General features: G+C 36.4%; 1 protein-coding gene and 1 long non-coding RNA gene across 4 annotated transcripts; one reads left to right on the top strand and one right to left on the bottom strand.

Moving 5' to 3' along the window:
- The first annotated feature begins 975 nt into the window (after positions 1-975).
- On the top strand, positions 976-2,634 carry LOC128676734 (uncharacterized). The gene is made up of 2 exons (XR_008405454.2): positions 976-1,115; positions 1,673-2,634. It is a non-coding gene; the product is annotated as an uncharacterized LOC128676734 (long non-coding RNA).
- A 3,532-nt stretch (positions 2,635-6,166) lies between these two features.
- Positions 6,167-26,443, bottom strand: Gsc (Goosecoid). Of its 3 annotated transcripts, none has more exons than XM_053757057.2 (4): positions 26,360-26,443; positions 24,816-25,210; positions 20,661-20,902; positions 6,167-8,140 (listed from the first exon to the last, which is right to left on the bottom strand). In XM_053757057.2, the coding sequence occupies exons 2-4, from the start codon at positions 25,078-25,080 to the stop codon at positions 7,922-7,924; spliced, it is 726 nt and encodes a 241-aa protein (XP_053613032.1). In that variant the 5' UTR covers positions 25,081-25,210; positions 26,360-26,443; the 3' UTR covers positions 6,167-7,921. The 3 variants fall into 3 exon arrangements, with proteins under 3 accessions (XP_053613032.1, XP_053613033.1, XP_053613034.1); XM_053757058.2 differs by having other exon boundaries at positions 24,816-25,109; positions 26,360-26,403; XM_053757059.2 differs by lacking the exon at positions 26,360-26,443 and having other exon boundaries at positions 20,661-20,899; positions 24,816-25,674.
- Positions 26,444-26,503: the final 60 nt, after the last annotated feature.

Raw genomic sequence — 26,503 nt, 5'->3', positions numbered from 1 at the left:
GGCTTCAGAATAAAAGCCATGTCTCATTGCTCAGTCGTGCTCCAATGCGACGACGCCCCACGTAGGTGCGTCGTTCTCTCGTTTTGTCTTGATACTGACGTGCGCTGACGTACATCGACACTTCATATTTCTGCGTTGTCTGTCTGACAAAATGGCTGAGCACGACGACGCGACGGAACAACAACGTGGTACGTCGTCGCAACGGCACGCAACTGAGCAATGAGGCATGGCTTTATCATCATATTTATGGAAGTACAATACTTAAAGATAACAAAACTTAAATATAGTCTCCGTGCACAAACTATAGATGGCAGCACAAAACCGACTTTGTGTCGGCACGATGGCTTATGGACATACAACATATTTATACAACCCCACAATAGGTGGCGTTAGTATGAAATATCCTACCTTGCATTATCCATTGTACAGACTAAATGATAATTAATCAACTAGAGTTCAGGTTTGCTTCATCGGAAGGGGGTGGCGGTCTATGATAACTACTATAGGTACCTACATACATCAGTTAGATTGGTACCTATAGAATACAAACTCACGTGGCACACGAGTAAGATTCGAAAACCTTCACAAGCGCTCGTCATAACCATTGGACCACAATCGCTTCATTGTTTGGGTTGCTGGTGTCCATTGGCTGCTTACCAAGCCGCATGTTCACAATGCTTTAAAAAACCGCAAGTGTAGCTGCTAGCAAAAGCTAGTATGTTACATAAACAAGTCAACTATAAATAAATATATTAATGAAATAAGACGACACTCCTTCACAGTTACAAAGCTGTTTTTACCGCAATTAATCTGGCTACAATACGCCATGGTGCTATTGTTGTGATCGTGATCCGATCCTATATGGAAATGAAGTACTATTATCATCTAATGCGACATTGTACCTTCGGTTATGTCCGTATCATTGAGGTGTGAGGACGATTCGGCGGTCATTAGTTTTTCTAATCACGGACGGGACGCTAAACGCACCTATATAAGATGTTAGTGTGACGGTGTGAGGAGCACATCGCATCTAGCCGTGATAGTACCCCTGTCTAGTGCCTTCTAGATCCAGGATTTTGTGCTGACAAGTGACATCAAACAATATGATGAAATTGGTAAGCATTTCGTAATTTATTTATACCTAAGTATTTTCACAGCAATTAGGTACCTATATCACGATATTTTTTTTATTAATTGTAAAGCTATTTCCATTATAATTTTGTTTCTTTAATATACGTAGGACGTAGGATTAATGTTTGATTTTTGTCTTAGTACAAACCTAGAAACCGACTAAAGTAAAAGTACCTACCTAAATTAAATATTAGGACCTACAAAACGATACATTCTAATGTTAAACATTTAATTTTATTAACCACGAAAGTATCTTCCTAAAAAATCGATTTTAACATTATACGTAATATGACTTGTAAGAAAAAATGGAGTGTAAGAGCCACGCCTCTTTACTCAGTCGTACCTCCGTTGCGACGACGCAGCACGTTGTTGTAGCTCCATTGTTTTCTTATAGGTTTTGACAATGTCGTTACGTTATGTTACGTTGTTCTGCGTGGATCAACGTGACGGAGCACGTACGGAGCAATGGGACATGACTCTAAATAAGTAGGTTTATTGACTACGCCTAATAGTATTTTAAATTGGATGTTATGATCACCAGGTGGTACTTCTAGTCGCAGCGTTCCTGCTGGTTAGTCCAGCAGTGGGCAAGCCGCAGGTCCTCCTGGACTACGGGTACTACGCCCCAGGGTACGTCGCGTCCTACAGCACCCCACTCGCGTACTCCTACCCCTATGCGTACGCCTATTCGTACCCATATTACTTCCGTTAGAGATTATGAATTCTAATATTAAGTACCTATTTAATGAATTCTAAGTTAAATAATAACCGATGTATTACCTAGGGCGTAGCCAAGGTTATGTAGGGCTGTTCTCAGATTAAGATAATCTAAGATTATATTGTTTTTTCTGTAACAAAAATACTACGTTTGCAAAGTTTTTTTAGAATGTTTTTGATGTAAAAAATATATTTTAAAAATAACATCCACCATAGTTGGTTTTCGCAAGCCAGCCTTCAAGCCTGTTAGTTTCTTAGATCTTATAAGAAGCTTCACAAGGTATGAAGCTCGACAAAATTGTAGAAAACACAGACCGACCGTCTTTTCAAAGGAGGATAGCTGCTCCTCCCAGACCGTACCTCGGTACGCCCATAATACTTATACCCTATTCAAAATGCCACAACGTTACAGTTGTAAAATATCTTTTATTGTTAGATAAATATTTTATTGTAAACAGTCAATAGTAGGTACAACAATCTTCCCAAATTCATTGCAAAGTCGCCTTTATTACCTGTTTAAATAGATTTGATTACCTACCTAACTAATAAAATAGTTTCATTATCTAGATTATCGAAGTGATGTACCCAGATAAATCATATATTTTTATGTACTTGATCAATATACTCACTACTTGATTTGATACAAACTTACCTATCTATTAGTTACTAGGTACTTATATTGTCTATAGTAGGTAACTTGTTAATTATTTCCATTTACTTACATCCGAATGTTTGTACAATTTTATGTTAATACAAAAATATTATTATAATACACTTTCAACGTTATTTGTATTTTATTGCTTGAAATTTTCTCAAATCAAAATTGAAGTTCTACATTGTGTCACCTCGCGTTTTCTTGGCTGTGAGGCCCAGTAAACATAACATGAGAACTTTGGATGTGATGATGTACAATAAATTGGGTAAGTTTCCTTTTAAAATCTGAAGTGGCTCCTCAATTCATGCTTACATCCCTAGTCAGCTTGTACAACACCCAGGAGGAGGATATGATGTGGTTCTCATTTAGGTACATATGTATTTATTAAACGCACTAAGGATGCACTTTATCGCACCTCTTTGCTATCTCTAGTTATTAAAAAAATGAAACAAGAAACGGTAGAAAATGCAATATTAAGTCCAAAGCTTTTTGCAATAAAGTTTAAAATAAGAAAAATTTGGGTTGCACGATATAAATATAACAAAGCTTCTGTGTCATTTGGGTCTGACGCAAAATGAGTGCACATTTTGCGAAGTTCCCATTTCGAGAAGTGCCTATTTTGAGAAATGCACGTTTTGCGAAGGGCCCATTCTGTTCTGTGTCAATAGGGACTATTGGTATTACTGCCAATTTACCCCACCAGAGTCAGCACTCTGTGGGTTGGTAAACATGTAAGCATTCGTTTGTGCAAATATACAACAGTGTTGCATATTCGGGTGCCAAAATATTAAGAAACATCGTTTTCCAAAAGATAAAAACTTCGAAAACTGTGGGAAACCGCCACACGCTGCAACATTTTTGAGCCAGTAAACGGTCAAAAATACTTATTAAAATATGGACTCCGTGAGTACAGGTAAGATCTTCAGTCAAGATCAAGTTTACATCAGTTTATCACCACAGTTGACCAATCAATGCAGAACATAACCTAAACTGGTGTTATTAATTTCAGGACCAAACCAGTTAACCCCATCCTACACAAAAGGAATAGTACCTTCAGTTTTCTCATGGTCTAAAACTGTAACTGTAACGGTAAAACTGAAGTCTTAAAAGTGTACTCAAAGGCGACAAAGAGCTGCTAAACGTGAAGATAAAAATAGCTTTCGATTCAAATATGTCGTTTCACGGGTAAAAGTTAACCCTATAGACGGTTTTTTGTGTTTATATTTTTGAATAGTTTTTGGGTGGAACTGGTTAGTTTACGGAAAAATAAACGTGTAGAGTTTATTATTCCGTGGATTAGTTAATGGAAGCAGTGGTGGTCGAAAATAATATATTCCTCCATACTATCCCAATCCCAAAAATAGTGTAATTTTGAATAGGTACCTACTTTGTGTTCTATTCTATAATCCACTAAATCCTTCTTTTTTTCTTATAACCTCGCACCAAGATTGCGAAGAAGTTTTTTTAGTCGTAAATCTTCAACAACATTGAAAATTGGCGCTTTTTGCCTTCATTGGCAATGTTTGTTTACCCTAGTTGTAGGTACCAGTAGCGCCTCTGCACCGAGCTTTGCGTAATATTGTTTATTTTTTCTTTTTATTAAGTTAGTCAACAATTGTTACATACATTCACATCCATTTCTACATTCACCAATCTAAAGCACAATCTCTTATAGACAAACATCACTTGCATTGAACTACATGGAACATATTAACTAAAAAAGCATAAACGGCATGCTTGGATGCGATGGCAACTAAGTATAAAGTTATAAAACCTAATAATGACGAATTTGTATAGAATCAACGAAATCAATTCAATATCTGGTTAAACTTCACCACTTTGAGTATTTCTGCATACATGTACGCATCGAAATATGCTTAATGCAATCAGGGATGTCATTGATGAAAACATTGAACAGAATAGGGCCCATGTGAGAGCCTTGCGGAACTCCAGTATTAATACGGTATTGTTTTGACTCAAAACCATTGACCACTAAAAAGAACCGGTAAGCCTAAAAAGGAAGCAGACCACTAAAAAGGAACCTAAGTAAGGTAAGATTTTATCCAATTTAACATAAAACCTGCAAAATCATATACAGAAAATTTCCGCGCCTATAAATTGTGAGAAATAGAATCGAACGCCTTACTAAAGTCTGTGTATCCACGTGATCCTGTTGACCCTCATCTACTGTTTTCATAACCTTTTTTACGAAACATACTAAATTCGTTATAGTGGATGAACATTGAAAGACTGTGCAAATCCGAGTTGGAGTTGTTTGGTTGGAGTTAAACATTGCTTAAAATGTTGTATTGCTATAGTTACAAATGATCCCAATAATTTACCAAAAATTGAAATTTAAAATGGAAACAGGGCGATAGTGTTTAACATTCTATCTATCGTCACTCTTATTATATAGACACCACCTTTGCAACTTTCCACAAGTCTGGCTGGAAAGACTCCTGACTCTAATTATTTATGAAATATGATTGCCAACGGCTCCAATAAAGTCTTTGCACAGTTTTTTATAAAGTATGGAGGAATGCCGCCTGGCCTAGCACCTTCATACTAAAATTTCCTCTTGACTCTTCCTCACTGATATAAAGAGAAGAAAACGTTTCCGATACAATAGTTAACTATTTTGCGTCAGACCCTGTTCATCTCACGACGTCTAGCTAAAATACTACTTACTCGTAAAACGGAACAAGAACAATACATAATCCTACTAATCCTTCCTACTAATATTATAAATGCGAAAGTTTGTGAGGATGTATTTGTGTGTGTATGTTTGTTACTATTTCACGCTAAATCTACTAGACGGATTGTTATGAAATGTGTTACACGGATAGAATATAACCTGGAATAACATAGACGCAGCTGGTATACAATAATTTATAGATTGATTTGATTTCTCAACAGAATTTTAGCTCATGGCTGGACGTCATGAGATATCAGCCATGACTCAACATTGTGGCATGTGCAAGGTTGATCCGGTACCGCCTTGGGTTTCCCGCTCATTTGTATTCAGGGCTCGGGTACCGCTTAGCTCATAATCTTATTAGAGCACCATTACAAATATTTAAACTGCATCTTACATACTAATTGAGGGGTCGATAATCACTCAATCGTTCTTAGACTCAAAGTTTAATTAATTTTCCATTTTTTTTTCCACTGTTTAACAATCTTCATTCACAGAAAATCACAATCGGAAAATTTCAAACTAGTGTCCCTACCGATAGATCGAAATTTTTCAATTTGTCAATTCCACAGAAGTCAAGTGGTCAATCTACTTAAAACCGTCGAAAAAGATGGAGAAAATTGATAAAATGAACTTGGATTGCGCGAGAATCGGGCCCTAGGACATTCTGAAACTACCTTTGGTTTTTTTTAGACCATACGTACTTCATTCATGATGGTGTGAAAATCATCACGAATGATAAGATAGGCATGAAGGCCATGAATTTTACGACTACCTACCGCCACCTAGTGGCAAGTAGTCGCAAACATACTAGTGAACTAAACTATCAACTAGTGTGTAAATTTTCCTCACGATGGTTTCCTTCAAGTACCTAATGGTTGTTAGTGGTGTATGGACCATCAGTATTTACCATCTCAACTTGATAAAATTTTTGTAGGGTATTTAAATGAACAAAACACACATTATATTGTTTAATTGTATAATTTAATATTACTACATACAATAATTACATACATTTATTAGTATTTAGTAATGAAGAGTTTTATAGGCCTAGGCTCGACACGATTCGATCCCTAGTAACGTGCCCCGTAGTTATGACTTTATGTTAAGTTTTTTTTTCATGTTTTTACATATACAGGACACGATTTTTTTATTTAGAAACATCTCGAGTCTATTTAAAATGGGACTATAATATTGATTGGGCAAAATATATTACACATAAGTATGCAGTATTATTAGATTTCCAATGAAATAAATTTGTACGTTTCAATAAATCGAATCTGCGGTCGAGATTTTTCATTGTTGCTTTATCGTAATTGAAATTAATTAATTAATTCTGAAACTGTTATGTAAAAGACCTATCAATTAATTTGTGCCAAAGAAAAAAATAACTACTCAATATTATTTTGCATAAGCAGATATATTTTTTCTAATAAGTCTTATTCCACACGGCTGAGGGTCGTGGTTATTATGAGGAAGGACACACACGCAGCGACTTTCTTTGAAATATTAAATCGAAAGTTAAAGGAATCGGTTTGCCATTGTTTTCTCCATTTCACATACTAACTGATATTATCGACTAAAATGACGACTATTAGAATGAAGGATCAAAACACACGTTCACAAACATAGTCATATTTGTTACAAGCTTTTATTTAGTATAACCCCGTGGTATCACCTATCTCGAAGTCAAATTTTACCAATTTCTGCTTGCCCTAAAGAGTTGAAATTTTCCACGTCGCTTCAGTTGTAAACGGTGGTAAAATGGTTTTCTGACTGCACCAACATGATTTTTTGAAAACTAATGGCAAAATAGACATTTTTGTAAATAAACTTTATGACAATTTCTGTAATTGGCTGAAGTAAAAAATTGTAGATAATAAATTATTTACGTATATATTTTGTTTAGGCAATAAATTCATAAATATTTAAACTATGCCGTAGTGTAGATGTCAAGCAAGATGATTTTTTTTTGTTCAGGTTACAGATTTATTACTACTTAATTTAGGCCTTTATATAATTACACCTTAACGATAAATTAGACACTATATTTTTATATTATATTGGCTAGACACGAGCGAAGTCTACTTATAGTTTGATTTACAAAGTATAGTAGGTTATATTATAACACCAAGTGTTTTATATATATATATGTCCGGTTCATGTAAAATATAGTACTTACATGTTCACTTCACTGAGTTCGCAAAGATCACGGTTCCGTTCACTAGATGTGCATTGTCACTAAAGTCACTTATTGTGTCCATTTCCATCTATATAGTTCTGATAGAGGTGATGTTGTACTTGCTACGCTAGACTAGATCATGACATTATAAACATGTATTTTGCACCGTTTGCCACCTTTGGCAAAGCTGAACCACTAAATATTATGCAAAACCATCATAGGTGTTTCATTTTCATGAACTATGTACGAAGTCACGTTCAATACAAAATAAAGAACATACATGTTGGCAAACTTATCTGGCCCGGTGAGGGCGCGTAGCTGCTGTTAAAAATTACATAAAAGTTTCCAATTTTGTTCTCCGGGTCAAATATCCTTGTCATTCTGTATGTAGCTGTAGTTATGTGATGATTTTGCTGACAATTTGTCTTGACAAAAAAGAAACGCGAAGCATCATCTGCGTCAACAGAACTTGAAGCTTTCTTAGTACTGCACTAACCAGCAGCGTGATCTGTGTTCTAAATTTGAATCTCATGTTTTTAATTTAGGCAACCTCGACGTCAGAATCGGAGTCGTCGCTGTAGTGCCTGGGCGTAACGGGGGCGTGCGACGCGGGCGCGGGGGGCGAATGCGCGGGCGACAGCAGCGGCCGCGTCAGCAGCGGTGCGCGGCCACAGCTTCGCTCCTCCTGCAACTTCCGCAGCCGTTCCTGCTCTTCGCGCTTCTGTTTCCGCCATTTCGCGCGCCGATTCTTGAACCAAACCTAGACAAAATGAAAACATTAGAACTTCAGAACAAAGCTGTACCAAAAAAGAGGCTAATGTACAGCAGTGAAACAAGCTGAAATGATAATGATGAGTATCCACTCATCATCTCACTCGCATCCGCTAAATATGGTGCTATGTAGCACCATCAGTCATTAATTTCAAAGAAAGACGAATAATTCAGAAATTCTTGGAGATTATTTTTATCTCTGGCATTATAGTTACGTAAAAATATCATAATTCAACGTAGAAACCAACATTTGCTTTATAATTACCGTGTATCTATATTTTTCATAGAAATCCATTCGGTGTAATTTTAGTGTGAAATAGTAACAAACAATCATGCATGTATCACAATCCTTCACATTTAGTAAAACTCGTATTGATAGGATTTGCCTACCCATTCATAATTTAAATATTCAACATTCCCCTTACAAACCAAACTCCAAACTGGGAGAAGAAAAAAAAATTAATATTCAATAATTTTTAAATCACGTCGAGTGAAAAATTGTACCTTAGGGTTTTTAAATATTTATGCATTGGGAGCCTTTACAAGTGCAGCGGGCGGTGAACGCGCGATTAAAAACGCGTTACTCGCGGACAATCGAGACGGCAGAATAGAGTTACAATCGCTACCGAATCAATACCGGGTGCACAAAAAAAGTAGGTTAGTGTGGAATTATTGATAGTTCTGGGTAAGATGTGTTTCGTGGGTGCTTCCACTCGAGTGGGCGCGGAGAAGCGCTGCCGTCGCGGGTGGTCGTCCATCGGCCGCTATTGTCACCTCCACATCACAACATCTCGGCCACCTTTAAACATCATACATCCATTCACGCTGTTTGACATGCTTGTTACATTTTTTGCCGTTGTCCATTGATATCTAGAATATTGCAGTTTAACAGAGTTTATTTATTGTACCGTGAAGTCTTTATTGATGAGATATCGATCGACTGAGTGCAGAAATCTTATAGAATCTGTTGTCCTCTCCTGACTTACTGTATGGCTTTGTTCAAGAAATCTCTATTATTTATTATTATTAGGGTATACATACGTAATTCATACATATGTATGTAAATAAGTGACTGTATATTTGTAGTCCATTATTTTATTATAGGTACAAATTGAAAATTGAATGATAGGCTTCGAAGTTATGATCCTATTATCATAAGGAAGTATGTCTGTTCTGTATCAAAACTTAAATAAATCAAGTTTTATGGTTACTTCAAACAAACAAACGAATGTTACTCCTATTTCTTATACAGTATACGTACGTTACACAAATAAGAATAAAATAGTTTGACCAAAGTAAAACCAATCGTTGTTTAAACTTTTCTACTTGTCATTTCCTTTTTCCTCCCAGTGAAAATTGTCATTCAATCCGCCCCCAAGGTTGTGAACGAAGCCTTACAAAGCTTGGTATACAACTTTTCGTATTTAATTTGTTAGCATCACTATTGTGGAAGTTAATTGGCTAACAAGAGCCGGCGGGAGCTCGACAAAAGCGCTATTAACTTTCGGCGAGTGCCGGGGTTTTGGCACTAGGAGGCTCACGGGAGCCTTTCGATGGTATCCAAGCGCGAGTTATGATCTGTCAGCGGCAGACACAAGGGCGCTCCTACGTTTCTCCCGGCCATTGTCCTCTCTCGCCCACAATAAGATTACCCCGACGTTCTTTTGTCAGCCCTGATTGGGTCCGACTTAACTCTCATTCACTGGGGTTACACAAACATGCCCGCAAATACTAATTCAACTCTTCAATGAATATATTATCGTGGCTAATATAATTATGTGCCTATTTTCTTGAATATACACCTTTCACTTTAGTCTGACTGAAGAAAGACCGAACCTCCTTATCTCTATGGGCTAAGCTACAAGCATATATTCTTAGGTGAACTTTCTTATGTACCTCTGGTTACAAGTTAGATAGATAAACTTTTTATTTATATCGAAGACACATAATATACATTTATGATACAGTAAACCATTCAAATAAAGAACAAATACACAAGAAACCTTCTACATAACATACAATCATGTGCCGCAGTGATATAAAAGGGCAGTATCACAGTACATATTCTGCTCAACAAAAAGAGAGGGCATTGGTTTTCATATACCACCAGAGGGTACACGGGGATACTGATTGATAACGTGTACTAACTAGCTTGAACTATCCCAAATACTTAGTTACCTTATCTTACCGAAGTTTCTGATCTTTTTACATTTGTTACGTAGCATCTACTGAATCTAAGGTACCGTAACGTGATAAACTGAAGCAAGGCCTTTGTTGTCGCCGTACAATGTTCGGAATTTCCAAAATCTATTGTACACGGCAGCGTTCTTGCATCGTGCATAAATAATCAGGTACCTCATAACCTGCCAAAGACAAGCAAGCTCTTTATTGAAAAGCTAAACCGATTGTAAATATCGGAGCCGCTTGCCTCCAGGCTCAGGTACAAAGTACAACATGGAATCGTTAAACAGATTACGTAATTAGACTTAGACCTTTGTTGAAGTTAAGGTAATGTAGGTTTTAAAGCTAGTCGAGTTTGCGTCGGTAATCTGGTTATATCGTCTGACCGTATATCCTGGGAGCGGTAATGAGGAGTGTGGGAAGACGGCCAGCTGTGGAGGGAGAGGGGTAGGTGGCCGCCCCGGGCCATGGGTGTCACGCCTCGACACCCATCTGTAGATACACGAGACCGAACACACTGCTTCCTCCGGATGCACATAACATCGGATTGTTTACGTTTCATTTCCCAATGTACTCTGAATACACAGAGTTGAAGATGCCAAACAAATATTTTTTCCTTAAATGATGCTCTGTAATGAGAATCCACTTGTACATGTACATTGCTCGGGGAAGTAATAACTTATATGCTATGCTATACTTCAGAGATGTTGGTATCAATGTTGGTATCAAACACACAAATTACGTCAAATAAAATACATACATGAATCCAGTACACAATAATCTTCTAAATAAATATAAAATTTCATTATATTCATAATATCATTTACTACATCACTCCGTAAGCTTAAGCTTTGAATCCGCCTTTGCTTTTTTTTGTAATAAGCTAAAGACATATGATGCATATATGAAAAATAATTGGCCAAAGTCGCTGGTTTGATGTCGTCGTCAAGAATGACATACCTGCCAATGTCTGTGACCGTGGAGAAGAGAAAAAGTATGTAGAAGCTGACCCTGGGCACATCGGGAAACCGGGAATATGCTCAGATGAGAAAGAGACAAGAAAAACAACATTCCACAATCCACATTTTTAAGAATTCAAAGATTCATGAGATGATTACAACAGCATCGTACCGTTTCAATAAGGAACATGAAAAAAAAATTTTTTTCTATACTAAGTATACTAGGAAATAGATTATTCTATAGAAAATAATTTGAGACTCGCTGGTGTTTTGGAAAATTTATAAAATTAAAATATAGGTACTTTCGTGAAGAAAATAATCGTGTGAACTGCACGGCACGGGCGGGTGGCGGGCGGCGGCGGCGGCGTGGCGCGGCGCGGCGCGGTTGCGAACCGAAACCCAACTTATTGTAATAATGTTGTGAGAACAAACACGCTCCCTCTCCTTGTTTGAGATTACAATTACGGTTTTAGCGAACTGATTTATTAATGGACCGCCTGATCTCCCGCTGATACTTTAATGTCGATTTAATTTGCATTCACCGGCAGCTCTCTAATTAATAACGTTTATTATTACTGATATTTCCGCTCCAATTCATTTGCGTTTTAAAAGTATTAATTCTGAAGTTAATTTAAAAGGGTAAGTTAAGTAAAATGGTATAGGAAGTGTGGTCTTTTTCCTATTTAGGAGCTATTTCCATTACGAGGAATTTAACACCAATTTCCAAAATAAATGAATTGGTTTTTCATTTTATTTCAGTTTTTACATTTATGTGGGTAAGTATATGTATCAAATATGAGACGATAGAAAAATCGATACAGTAGGTACCTATATAAAACATAAATCTATATACGCAAAAGCGAAAAACACTCACTCATCACAAAATCTCGAAAACTACTGAGCCAATGAAGATGAATTTTGGCTGGAAGGATGATAGTGCCTAAGAGACGTCCACTGAGACAGGATGTATGAAAATTCCACCCCTAAGGGGTGAAATAGGGGGTAAGTACCTGTTGGTATAAAACTTCGTCATTTTTAAGTGAGAAAATGACATGACATTTTTGATTGAAATTTGTACTAAGTAATATATTTATGTACCTACCTATATCCCTGATACTAATGTATTCAATTAATTTATCTTATTGCTAACAAATAGCTATTGATTTTTCACATTGTAACAAGGGTATTATTTTTAAACCTCGGCATTCGTGAAATCCCTCACACCTGTCGAGATCCATCTCCCCATTAGGCGGGAAATGCATTAGTCAATATTAAAGACGCCATCCGCGAGTATAATTCCACAAAGGGCACTTCAAATCACACCCATCTCTATGGGTGGAATGTCAAAACACTCTCTGTCGGCCGGAGGCTGCGGCGCAAAATATTTAGGGCATGGAAGGAAACGAAGGAAAAGGAAATGGTTTAAAGTATACTTAATAGGAGTTCTGTTTGACTGCAAAATTGTCACGTCATTTCCTAGATCTAGTTGTTATTGTTTTTTTCTTTTAACACCAATTTGTATGTATACATGATTATTGCAAATATTTTTTCTTTCCTTCTGATCACGACGAAATGTCTATTCCAACTTTATTTTGTATCTGTACCGTGTCCCCTCGGCTCTGTCACTTCGTATCAATTACCGCACGCAAACATCCATGCTCACGTCTCAATACTGCCATAAAGTCCTATCTGGCAACAATGCGCAGCCGAATCGAAATTCAATCGTCAAAAGACCGCTTTAATAGGACCACGATTTGAACGTAATTCAAAAAAGCACTTTATCCCCTCAATTTCTTATCAAAATAGCCCTAAAAACAATTGGTGTAAGTATCAAATTCACGAGGTTCGGGTCGCAGGCAGCCCGGAGGGTCGTTATGCAAACACCGTGTTCCCCTAAACGTTATACTTTGAAAACAATAATTTGTATTGCGTATCGAATGTGTCTATAAATAATAGAGTGGCAACTCCGAACATTCAGAAATGTAACCATTTTATTTGTTGCGATATTGTAATAAAACTAATTTAGTTTATATAATAAGTAGTAATTGATTATGATTAATCTCAAAGAATTTATCTATTTTAATGACAAAATTAGTATATTATGTTATATAATTACAAGCAGCAGGTGCCGCTCATTGATTCACTTACACATGCACACTTACACATGGCGGGATTTTCAAGCGAACCGTAGCGGAGCGCGATAATAAAGCTAGAGCTAGATATGATACGACGTTTTACAACCATGGAATCAGTAGGTACCCCGCAGCACCTACAAATTCCACGTTTACAACACAATCGGACTTGACAACTTTGACATAAAATATCGAAGGCTATAGTTACGACCGCAAATTTGTTTGATAAATCACTGATAATAGTAGTTATTGACTATTAAAACAATATGCAGGCATCCTCCTTTAATTATATAGTCATAAGAAAGATTTCGTCAAGTCATAGTACTTAATAAGTTAAGCGCTTGAGAAACCTATATCTATAAAATAATATGTAAGCGGTTGTACAAGTTTCACCTATGACTACAATTTAAATGTGTTCTATATCGCTTACTTAATCTTACAAAAATTAAATCAAAAATTTAAGAAACCACCGATTCCCACTTGCTGGCATCATCTCATGTGCTAGAAAAGAGTTGATAATTTCCAAACGGATTTTAAACTTATAACTCCTTCTATCGTCGATGGTTTAAAAACTTCTTGCATGCCTGGTTAAGTTACATAGTAGGATATTACATCACATAAAAGCAAGGAGAGTTTAAATAAATGAGAAGAAAAGAGTAAAAAGATTTCGTTTTCCAACTCTGTTTCATATTCGAGGAGTAACAAGCGTAAAATGAAACAGGAGCGAGCCTTTGATCACTTCACGTCGGCTGCTCAGATCATAAAACGTTATTGCTTGCAGGTCGCGAGCAAAAGACAAAATGGCGCCGCTTTATTACTTAGTAACACATTGCGAGCGAGTTTTATTATAGCTACTTATTAGATAACTTCTGGGGGAGGCTGTACGATGACAAGGAAGCGCTGAGCGCGCGCTGGGCGGAGCGCCACGCCCACTTTTCTTGCCCGATGCGACGCAGATTCAATTTTGTCATTTTTGTCACGTTGTTCCGTTATAGAATTTTTCAGTTTGCAAACTATGCTTTGTTTTGTGTCATGCGACCGAAGCTTGACGCCTTTGTAGGACGCGTGACGGTCTTTCGTTTTTGTCGAAGAAAATTAACATGTTGGCGAAATAATTTGAAGTTTTAAAACGCAAATAACTTTGTACGATGTAAGTTTAACGATGCTTTAAAACACTGTTCTATTAAGAAAAGCAAGAAAGCACATTTAAAAAGAGACGAAGTATCTATATCTTATTGGTACAATATCATACAAATTCAATTTTACAACAACACTTTTTTTTTAATTTCTATAATATTCTAATTCATGTATTTACAAGATACGAACTGTGCTACAAGAGATCGTAGCAGTCGTAGCGCTCGTCGTAGAACTACATACAATATAGATGGTTTTGGTTTTATTTATGGCATGTACCTATTTTGTTTTTATGAAACACGAGAGCACCGGATATGGCAGAAGGAAACATAAAATAGGGCCTGCCACACTAATATTATGACTAATGTTAATGCATGGCTGCTATTTTATAGACATGTTAGTGTTATAGCTTGGTACCAACCAAGCTATAACACTAACTTGGGTAAAAATACCAATTTTTACCCAAACGATATTCACACGGGCGAAGCTCCGGTTCAAAGTAAGTAATGGATAAAAAAATGTTGTTACGTATTAGTAGATTAGTAGCCAAGGGGTGTAAGGCATCAATTGCAGCCCGAGATATTTAAGAATAAAGAACTTTTTAATTTTTTTCTTCAAGAACGAAATTGAGCTTCACCGTTCGATATTTGAAATTGATGACTATATACTCATACGAAGACAAGGCTGAATAGCGAAGCCACCTCTTTGGTCATTGGGCTGAATGTATGATGTCTATTGCCAGTATGGTGGTTAGATGTACGCGAACTTTTTGAAAGAGTGAAGTTTTTTTTAAAATTACTTACCGTCCTATGACTTTTCTAGCTACATTATTACCCTAGAGCGCTAATTAGTCACCTACAAGCCTTATTTGGGGGTAATACGGATCTACTTACCGAATATGAGAAATGTAATAGTAAGTTATTAATCACAATAATTTGAATTTAGAAAATCAAACAAAATTAAAATTGGAATGTGTGCGGCTTCGAAACCTTTATTGTGTTTTAATTATAAATGTCAAAGGAAAACATACCACGGGCGAAATTAAATAAGCCATCCTCATTTAATCAGACAGTCTTCTAAGATCAACATGGTGGATGTGGCGAGGGCAGAGCCTCGGGCCGGGGCGAGGGGCGCGATTACACGTTACTTTAATATTTGATTTGTTTAAAGAGTTGAACACCGAGTGGAACAATTGCTGCTTTCTTATCTTTCTGTTTGAGGAGACACCGCAAATATTAGCACTGGCTGATTTGACAAGTCAGTTTGGAACATAAAGCTAGAAATAAAAAGAAAACATTTGAAGTCTACGATCCGAAAAAAAGACGATATTATTTAAAGATTTTCCCATCAACTTGGTGTTTTCTCATATATTTCGTCTGTTTTATTTTTCTATAAATCTTGTAACGGATTTCAACATCAGAGAACACACTGTAAATTAATACTAAATACCAAATGAAAAATGTATATAAAAAATATTTATATAGTTTATGGTAAATTCGTTGGTGCTGGCATAATCTATTTTTTAATGTTAAGGATATTAAAATAATAATGAAAATTCGTTTTAATTGTTGTTTATGTAATATTTTTAATGTACAGTTTCTATTTTTTTTTGTGCCATGCGATAGTAAAATACTAGCTGCGATATAGATCGAAATTATAAGTACCCTTGTCACTATGAACTAAAGTAGGTTCCTATTAGTGGTATACAATTTGATACAAACAAACGCCTTTTTTCCATTGTTATATACACTTAAATAAAAAAAATATTATTAAACAATTGATTAAGTTGCGCGTACAAGCTTATTCCAAGCAAGTGTTGTGTGGCTCCTAAACAAAAGGATTTTAATAATGCAATTTCCAATTGCCGGTGCGCAAATAACGAGGGAACAACAGAACGAGTGTATCGCCCGGAAAACACGAAAACAACGCTGGGCAAATATCGCCGGCCGAGTGCACGGGAAACCGATTTCCTCCACGTTTTCACTGTTAATTGCAACTTTTAAAATATACAATTCACATAACAAATAAACCAATTTACAGTCTAATCTCCAATAGAGTTGTACGGCTTCGAAATAAAGTGGAAAAAGTAAAATCGATTAGGACCTCTGTAAGTTAAGCAAATTGTAAAAACTCTATGATCCGAGAAAAAGCCGTAGTAGTGACTCTCATTACGCGCCCTTTCCCGCAGCCCCCGACTCGGGACAGCATAAATAAATGAAATTTAATTAACTCAAATTAATTTTCGCCGCCATGGCTCCCGCCCACGAGCCGCCTTTTTTATTTGCCCACAGTTAAATTTGCTCCCGTAGAAAACTCAGCAAGCGGGAACTAGTAGGGCTTCATAAATAATAGGTAATTGAACCGTTTAATATTCAGCTTTCGGATGTTACGATATTTTTTACCTACTACGTTAGTATGACTAGAATTCTGTAATGTTAATAAATTTGTAAGTCATAGTAAGACCTGAAAAACGCATGATGAATACCTTGTAAAGTGGAAAAGAAAAAATAGAAAAGTGGACCTTGAGCTCAATCGCGTCGCTTTTGAAGAAGAACAGGCACAGCACATATTTAAGAGAGAGAGAGAGGTATGTAGAGGTATAATAAGTCACTAACAGTATTCAGTCATCATGACGAAACCGTGATAATGGTCATTCCAATCTGGGGAAACTCCGTTGATGTTAATAGGGTATTTATTGCACAGAAACAGTGCGTACGTGCTATATGCGGTGCCCCACCATTAACGTCATGTAGAACACTGTTCCCAAAACTAAATGTACTAACTGTCCCATCCACCTACATATTTGAATGCTGTGTTTTTGTAAAATCACATCAAAATTTATTTATATTCAGGGACGCCTACAACAATCGTTCTCATGGATCTAGGTTTCCAAATAAACTACTGTTTTCTATTGTACGAACTAAATATTCACAAATTCATTGCTACTGTAGCGCGTAAAGTTCTACAATAAACTCCCTGAAGATATAAAAAAACTAGAACTAAAACCGTTTAAGACTTGACTCTATACTTTGTTAAATGATAAATATTTCTACAGTGTTAAGGAATTTTTAAATTGTAAATTTACATGGGTATAATATTTTACAATGGAATGAAATTATTTAATCACATTTTTTTAAATATAATTGCGATATGATTATTTAAGATACTTTTTTATTTGTATGCCAAATAGGCTGAATGTATGGAACACATTTTAAAACACAAAATAACAATTTTGTATACATTCAATGCAAATAAATACTTTCTTTCTTTCTAAAATCCAGTAGTTTCACAGATAGTTTCCATGAATAAAAAAAAGGATCATGCGTTTGTGATTGTTTGATATCTACGAGAATTTGGCCAAAATATTTAAATCTCGAGTGTTGATTAATTAAGGAGTACTCTTTATTACACAGTGGTTATGTCAAATCGTATAGGTACGTCATAGTTCTAACTGCAACTAAATAACAATTTACAAAACATTTGAATTGATATTATCAGTATACACTATGGGTATATTCTTGAGCTGATTTTATATAGAGTAAAACGAATTTAATAATATTACTCTTCCTCTCTCTGAGCGTATTCCCGCTTACTTCCTCAGCCATTGAGCGTCGGAGCCCAGGGTCCGATTTTCTACATTTTCGTCTCCACTTTGCACGGTCGTCGGACCCCTGGTTGTCAGACTATTGGCACGCATATCATCCTTGACGAAATCAAACCAGCAATGTAATATTGTCACTAGTATGAAAAAAACGATAATTCGGCCCGTTCGCAAATATTGACTACGACATTTGACTTGCGGTATGTGATGAGATTAACAGGGCGTAACGTTTAGAAGTAGCTATGGGCCTGTCAACATTGGTGACTCAGCACTTTTACCCTCTCGACATGTGGGTGGCCTGCTGACCAACCTTCATATCCGATGACTACTTACCAGGGTGTCAATTCTGTCAAAGTCATAATCTTGTTTCAATTGCTTTTTATAATAGTAGTTTTATACCGTAAATATCTATACTAATATTATAAATGTAATAGTGTTTTTGTGTGTTTGTTTGTCCGTATTGACAACGTTCAACGGATTGAGGTGATTTTCGATGTGGAGATAGTTGGAGAGCGGAATGTCATAGGCTAAATTTTGCCGCGGGCGAAGTCGCGAGTTACAGCTAGCATAATATAGTTATCTATAAAATAGTAGAACGTAGAACGTTGCAGAACCTGTTAAAAAGCATTTTCGTACAGATGACATATTTTGACGTAGTTTCGTACAAAATGAGTGCATACGCCCGCTTTTCACCATGGCTTCTCACACAATCTTCAAAATTTTGTACAGAACCCTCGGGGCGCGAGTTTAACTCACACTTGACCGGTTTTTTATTATGGTTTAACCCAAGCAAAGCCGGGATGGGTCGCTAGTGTTGAATAAAAGATTTTTGATTCCGGTTTATTGAGATTTAGAAATTAACAATGTCAAAGCTATCAAACGAATGTAAGTACCTACATATAAATTGATATAATCACATCACAGTATACATACTAGATGAAACTAGTGTTTGAAAGTGTGTCGTGAATGTTTACAAGCTACCGGTGTTGGTGCAGTCGAGTGTGTGCCGGCCACTCGACAGCGCCACCCAGATCGACCGTCACTGTCCACATCTTGTATGCCTACCATCAACTCTTACGGAACGATTCCAGTGCAACTCAGTTCAAATTAGGAACCTTAAATGAAATCGCATTCATACTTAAAATTTACTCGATGGTACGAGTTTGCGATGCAGATCAGTTCAGGTCGCAAAGTGGATCGCGGTAAAAGATGATGTTAAGTTATGGATTGCATAGCTTTTATTGAAAAATTGACGTGTTCCGATCTAGAATAGGACCGTGGACATACTATTAAGAGGCACATAGCCATAGCAATGTACAATAGCATTCCCAATAAGAGTTACGTCAGGCGGCCGGTTGTAAAATCATAGCTGATTCATCAACGATCTATTTTGTAAGTAGAATATACCCCGGGATTCACTGCAATGAAACGGAGAAAACGCGAAGCTGAGAGAGAACTTGCTTATTATCATCATCTTCCTTACTTTTTTAATTACAAAGGACTAGAACCAACAAGTCTGTATTAAAACCACACAAGATTTACAGCGGACGGAGCCGCGGGCAACAGTTAGTATTAAAATAAATAGAAAATCACACAATAATGTCGCCGGTGGAATACCGTAAATACAATTAACTAAATCCCAAGTATGGATGTGAGTGAGGATGTTTGTCACCCAATCACGCTAAATCTACTTTACGGATTTCGATGAAATCTGTAGAATACATCTTGGAATAGCAAATAGTGTACTTTTTATCACGGAATTCCCACGAGAGCGCAACTCGTAAAAATAAATCCACAATTAATGTAAATGTGATTACTTTTTTCATTATTTGATAACTATAACAAGATAAATGCGCCTACAGGTTTTACAACTCGGTCGGAACTCCTCTAACTCTACCCCGTACAGAGAATAGACGTAAAAAGTATGTGTTGTAATATTTTGATAATTTTGACATTAAAGTTAGCATGACGCTCTGCCGAAATTCGTAGCTCTTTGCTACGAGATGTAGCACGTGGCTACGAGGCGTAGCACTAGCTTCGGTTTGAACAACTTGTAATAAAGTACTTGTAAAGACATCAACTTGTAATGTTCGCCTAAAAATATAATAATATTATGTTGTATCTAGCCATCCCAAAATTTTTAAGTGAACTCTAAGACATAGTAGCCTTCGTTCACTTTGTTAACTAAACTTACCTAACCAGTTACAAGAGAAGATTTTTATAGTCTAGCTTTGGCCCGCGGCTTCGCTCGGGTGAATTTATCTGACTTTCACCCCCAATTATAGTACTTACTGATATTTTTGCACATCGATAAAAACTACAAAATGTAACAATATTAGAAAATATTACAATTCTCCATTAGTGACGTATTGAACCTCATAAATTTCGCCGAGTCGACAAAGTTTACTTTAAAAATTTTAGTTAAAAACATATGTGATTTGCATATACCAATATAAAACATTGTCCCCAATATTTAACATAAAGAAAATTAGCGGCACAAACCTCAACTCTTTCTTCCTTAAGGTCGACTCTCAACGCGAGCTGTTCCCTCAACACAACGTCTGGGTAGTGAGTTTTGTCGAAGGTGCTCTCCAATTGTTCCAGCTGTTCCTCTGTGAAGATGGTGCGATGCCTGCGCTTGCGCTTGGGCGGAGGGCCAGCCAAGCCGGCCAGCGCCGCGCTGGCGTACCCGCTGTACAGACCAGCGTACCCCGCCGACCCCGGCACACCGCCGCTCACCCCTGCTGACGAAAATAAAACAAAAATAAACAAAGTATTTTATTTTCAGACGACGAGATCCGCAGAAAACGTAATTTCTGTTGCAACCTTATGGTAATTTCTGTATAAACCCTAAGTGGGTTTATACAGTTGGTAACCAATTGAGAAATTTGAAACTCTCAAAAAAAGACCTTTGAGAAATCCTTACATTTTGTTGCAACAGTTTTCTTTCAGACTTAATGTATATTAGTCATATTATTGTTTTTGTTAAATATACTCATGGGGCTTTGAAAACTTATTTGGACGTATTTGCCAAGATGGAGCGTACATCATCGCAAACACGTCGCATGGTTGGATGTTGGATTTATGGATAGTTAAGTTTTTTTTAATTCTGCAATATCACCAAAGTTAATTGTTTAATTAGTGTCAATGTAGAATTCTGTTTTTTTTTTAATTTTCAAATAAAATTAGAACTCTACTCTATTTTCTTTTCAAAATTATAAAAATCCGAGATTTCATGATTCTCCAAAGTCCGGCCGCAATTCTGAGAATTGTATAAAAATCCTGAGATATAGTAAATCTACTTACACTATGTTAGAAACAATATTATTAGTAGTGACGTAGTAGTAGACCGTGCGCAGTGGAGAAGAGAAGGTAGAATAGAGGACTTCCACTTTTAACAGTGGGGAAATGCTCAGATAAGAGTAAAAATAGTATTCATTTATGTGACAATGACAAAACATTCATTGTGTACGCGTAGTGTCACCGTATATTTATTTTTACTTATTGCACTACCAGTAAAGTTCTATTGGTGACTACTGCGAGACCCTCTTACCGATCGTTCCGGAGGGATTATTTCTACTTCTATAGTTTCTAAGTTTTGAATTTACAGTCATCCTTCCTTCCATATTATAAAACAATATGTCCTCTGCCGCGTCTGTCTGTCTGTTCACGATAAACCTTAAAACTACTGCACGGATTTTCATACGGATTCATAAGGAAGGTATAATTTATTATGTTTTTATCCGAGCGAAGCCGGGACGGGCCGCCAGTCTAGTCTAAATAGAATTTAGTTCACTTTTTGAGGGGATACCTCAAAAAGTATATACTTTATATAGAAGAGAATCCGTTATAGAATCATTTTGTTGCCTGTCTGTATCCGTTTGTTAAATCAAGACCTTTTTCCTTTAGAACACGTAGTCATGGAATTATTAGGTACTCCTTACGTAATACCTACTAATTCCATGCATGTAGTTCATTTAAATTCAAAATGAAGTTTATATATCAAATCCAATGCTCTGTCTCTTCATAAAGGTTCTATTTTCTGTCGTACTCAGGTATCGGATATATAATAATATTTATCTCAAATATATCAAAATAAATAATAATATATAAAATATTGAAAATTTTACTCCAAGACACGCCACAGCAAATCAGTTTAATATGCGTTGGAGCAGGCGATGCGTGAATATCCAGGCTTAGGGCTCCCTAGGCGCGCCGCCAACCGTTAAAAATATTAGCCACAAATAAAAATTGAATATTTTTGCATACTCCAAACCTCGCTAAAGATATTGTTTGTGGAGACGTGAAAGCTTTTAAAGCCCGAGGCAGATCGCTAAGGCGCTATCGCGTTTTAAATACGGCATTCGATGCATTCACCGTATACCAATGCGTAAGCTGTATCGATTTTTCACAATCAACCTGGGTAGAATTCATAGACGAGATTTTTTTTAAATCTCTTTGTGTGAATGAGTGTGACGTGTTTGAGGTGAAGCGGTGTGGTCCAATGGGTTAAGACACCGAAAGGTCCTAGGTTCTAGGATTCGAACCTACCTCGTGCCACATGAGTTTGTATACCAATCTGACTCATGTACCTATAGTAGTTTACATATATGGCAAACCATTGAATTAATAGTTAATAGTCGTAGAAATACTATATTGAGCGAATGAGATGGCATGTTCGATTTATTTTTATATATATAATTTGGTTAGCTCAAAGCCCGTAAATTCCAACGGTAGCGAAGCCTCGGGGCGCAGCTTGTAATATAGTAAGTAGTAATATTAAAAAAAAATGTGGTTTCTTTATGGAATTAATAGAAACCAAAACAATTATTTTTAGCATTTTGGTCTATCTGTCTGTTTGTTCGCGCAAAAACTACTGGATGGAAATTGATGCTGTTATCACGCAGCTATATAGGTGATAGTCTAACTTAAAATTTGGTATAGGTTAGGTAAGTTAACGTACCTAAATCATTTAAATCCAAACGTTAGACAGCTGTTAAAATTATAAAGTAAATAAATTAAGTCATTCATAAGAAAAATAAACCATAATACTTTATGCTAAAGCTAAAATATGTTTTGTCAATATCGCCGTCTCGTCATTGATGACTGACTCAGTATGGGCCGCTATTTGAATTAACTAGGAATTGAATACTTTCGGGTCAAAGGTCCCTCGAGAACATTTTTTTTTCTAGATAGTGATTACTAGAAAGCATCTTTATAATGCTTTTGACTAGGTAAAAATTCAGGGTCGAGTATAATCCCCGGAAAACTGAGGGCGAGGAGACAGGAGCCCGCGCGTGCCCGGGGCCATCGCGGCTAATATCAAATTATAATACTATTCTAACCCGGGAGGAAATTCCGCTATCTTTTTATAGCCCCCGAGGGCTACCCGTGGTTTTTGTACTAATATTTGGTATCTTATTTCTTATAATTTTTCGTTAGCATTAAGTTTTTTCCGCATTCTAAAACATGTTAATAACTAAGCCGGTTGATTTTAAAATGAAAACAAGCAAAGGTTCATATTTATAGCTTTAGTTCTTAGATATGGAAGTATGGATATTATTGGGTGTGTTATTTATCCCCGCTGCGATGTTATCATATTGTTTAAAGCGAATAAAGGAATATATCAAATTAAAATTCGAAATTATTTATTCAATATAGAATGATATATACATCACTAACACAAAAAAATACTTAAACTAAGTCTACTGCCGACTTCCAAAGTGCAAGTGAAGAAGAAGCGGCGCAACTAACTTCACCGCGGCCTTTTCTCCAAAGACGTCAATTAACAATATAAATACAAAATTATTGCCCCACTCAAAAATAACCTCGTAACATTGTTGATTTACACATTTTATACTATAGTTGGAGATCCAATACATACCTACTGATATGAATAGAAAGCCTTGCCAACTTAAATTCTTAACGTATAAGTACTTAGAAAGTAGGCATTAAGTCTTATATTCCCTGGATAAAAAGTTATATGCATCATAATTAAAAAGTAAAACCCGTCAAGTGCCAGTACTTTCAAGGTTTTAAACAACGTTTAAAGTTGCGAGTAAAAGTCAATTCACAAGGCAGCAAGGGGCGAAAAAAATTATATCTTAATTAAATTTATAGGACAATTTTAAATGGTCTGTACCTACACAAGATTCTTCTGTTTAATATATTTATATCTGCAGAATATTTTACCCAATTCAAAACTTAAAGTCTATCGTAAAAAAATTATTTGTAGTCAAAACTTCCTGAAAATTACTAATAGATGTTTTTTTATTACGGAACAAACTAATTATACAGTTATTTTAGAGATTAGCGGGTTAGGTTATAGATCAGCCAAGTATAAAAATTCGTAAAACCAAGGAATTAATTTAAAATAGATAAAAACCCGTAACGTTTGCAATTTCAAAATTAGTTCGTAGTTTTTCAAAGGGTTTTAGAAAGCATTGATAATTTATTATTGGGTTCTAAAAGTAATTTCTCTATTTATCGAACGTATTGTAAAAAGAACAATCAGTAAAATCAATTTTATTTTATTTGTATTTATTTATATTTATTTGGATGAATAAAGATATGTAATCACTGCACATACGAATACCTAGCTATATTCATAATATTCTCAATATTCGAAAAATGGTTTTCATTAGGATTTTTACTTACCGAAAAAATCGTGTGCTCTTTGGAAAGACGTATGTGTTAAGTGATGTAGTTGTAAAGGTGGAATGGGGGGTTGTGGCCGGGGGGCCAGGATGCTCTCGATGGTGAAGAGCGGCGGCTGCGGGCGCTCCTGCAGCGAGCCGCCGAACAGCAGCGCCGTGCTGAGCAGCGCCGGCGCCTCGCGCGCCCAGCCGCCGCCCGCGCCGCTGCCCGCGCCGCCCATCCTCGCCGGCTGCGTCGCCACCGCTACACTCGATCCCACACACATCCACTACACATTCTCTAAAGTGCTAACCACTATCATAGTCACCACAGTCCGAAAATTAACAATTAACAACGCGAATTTTAACACATATTTTATAAATTAAAAAAACTCATCATACCAGCAGGTGCTAGTACTTCGTTAATGTATTTAGTAATTACGGGATGACGGTTGATGCGATTGCGAGTAAATCGTTTTAGTAAGTCGTATAGCCGTGTCGGGAATGGAGCCGAGGCGGGAAGTCGTGTGTGCGCGCGGCGGCGGGGCGGCGGGCGTGGCCTAGGGCTCCGCCCCGCCAGTGGCTTAATGGATGTGACAATACGACGACGCTCCCAAACAAGTAATCGTAATCTGTATCCCTCCCTATCAATTCGTTGTAGTATATATTTGGGTAGGTACATTTTATGCTCTCACTCCGCGAACAAACCATGATAATAATGCCTTTTGTAAGATTTTCAACATCCTCATTGTAAATTTCTTTGATTCTTAATAAGATATAGGATACAGGCAAATTCTAATAAAAGCAAACACTAATATTATTAGTGTTTTCTTGTATTTTATACTTAGCTTATATATCCTATTAGTTATTGGAATAGTGATTATACTTAATTACAAATAGACATGCAACATGACTCAAAATTGCAACTTATTCTCACATGATGTTTACTCATTTATTGACGCAGATTGTAAATATACCCTCATATTTTTGTAATAGCTCTCAGAATGTTATGCAGTCTATAAATCCAAAATAAGACAAATCCATTTAAACTTTAGAGATGAGTACATCAAACCCCAATAGTTTAACTGTAACATATTTTTACACAAATATTAAAATTAACGGCCCGTCCCGGCTCCGCTCGTGTAAAAATCATAATACATTATACACCTAAACCTTCCTCAGGAATCGCACTATCTATTAAAAATAACCCGCATCAGAATCTAAGCAATAGTTTTAAAGATCAAGGCATACATAGGGACAAACGGACAGCGGGAAGCGATTTTGTTTTACACGTGATTCGTATTAAATACAGATCCTCTTGTTCATAAAAATAATTAAAATCAAAACAAATGTTATTTAAAATATGTTTCATCTCAATATTTCTTTACAATATTAGACATCGACTGAATGAGGCAAAATATATCCACACAAATTTTATAAATGCAAATGTATGTCTGTTTCTTTAGTATGACTTCTTAATAACCCAGGGGTGGATAGTAAACTATAAAATAGGTTTGAAATGTTTTATAAATAGGCAAATAAAACATTAAGAATAATTTCCAATACTTGGGTAGCACAATATCACAAAACAGATGCCACCAACACAGCGAATGTTGTCTCTGCCTCCCGGGCGGATAATTACTTGCGAATCGCAACTCAATCCGCCACCTCGCCACAAACTAACGAATACACGGAACTTTGAAAATACAC

This window comes from Plodia interpunctella, chromosome 16, assembly GCF_027563975.2.
Source record: "Plodia interpunctella isolate USDA-ARS_2022_Savannah chromosome 16, ilPloInte3.2, whole genome shotgun sequence".
NCBI classification, from domain to species: domain Eukaryota; kingdom Metazoa; phylum Arthropoda; class Insecta; order Lepidoptera; family Pyralidae; genus Plodia; species Plodia interpunctella.
This window is presented reverse-complemented; position numbering and strand designations above follow the sequence as displayed.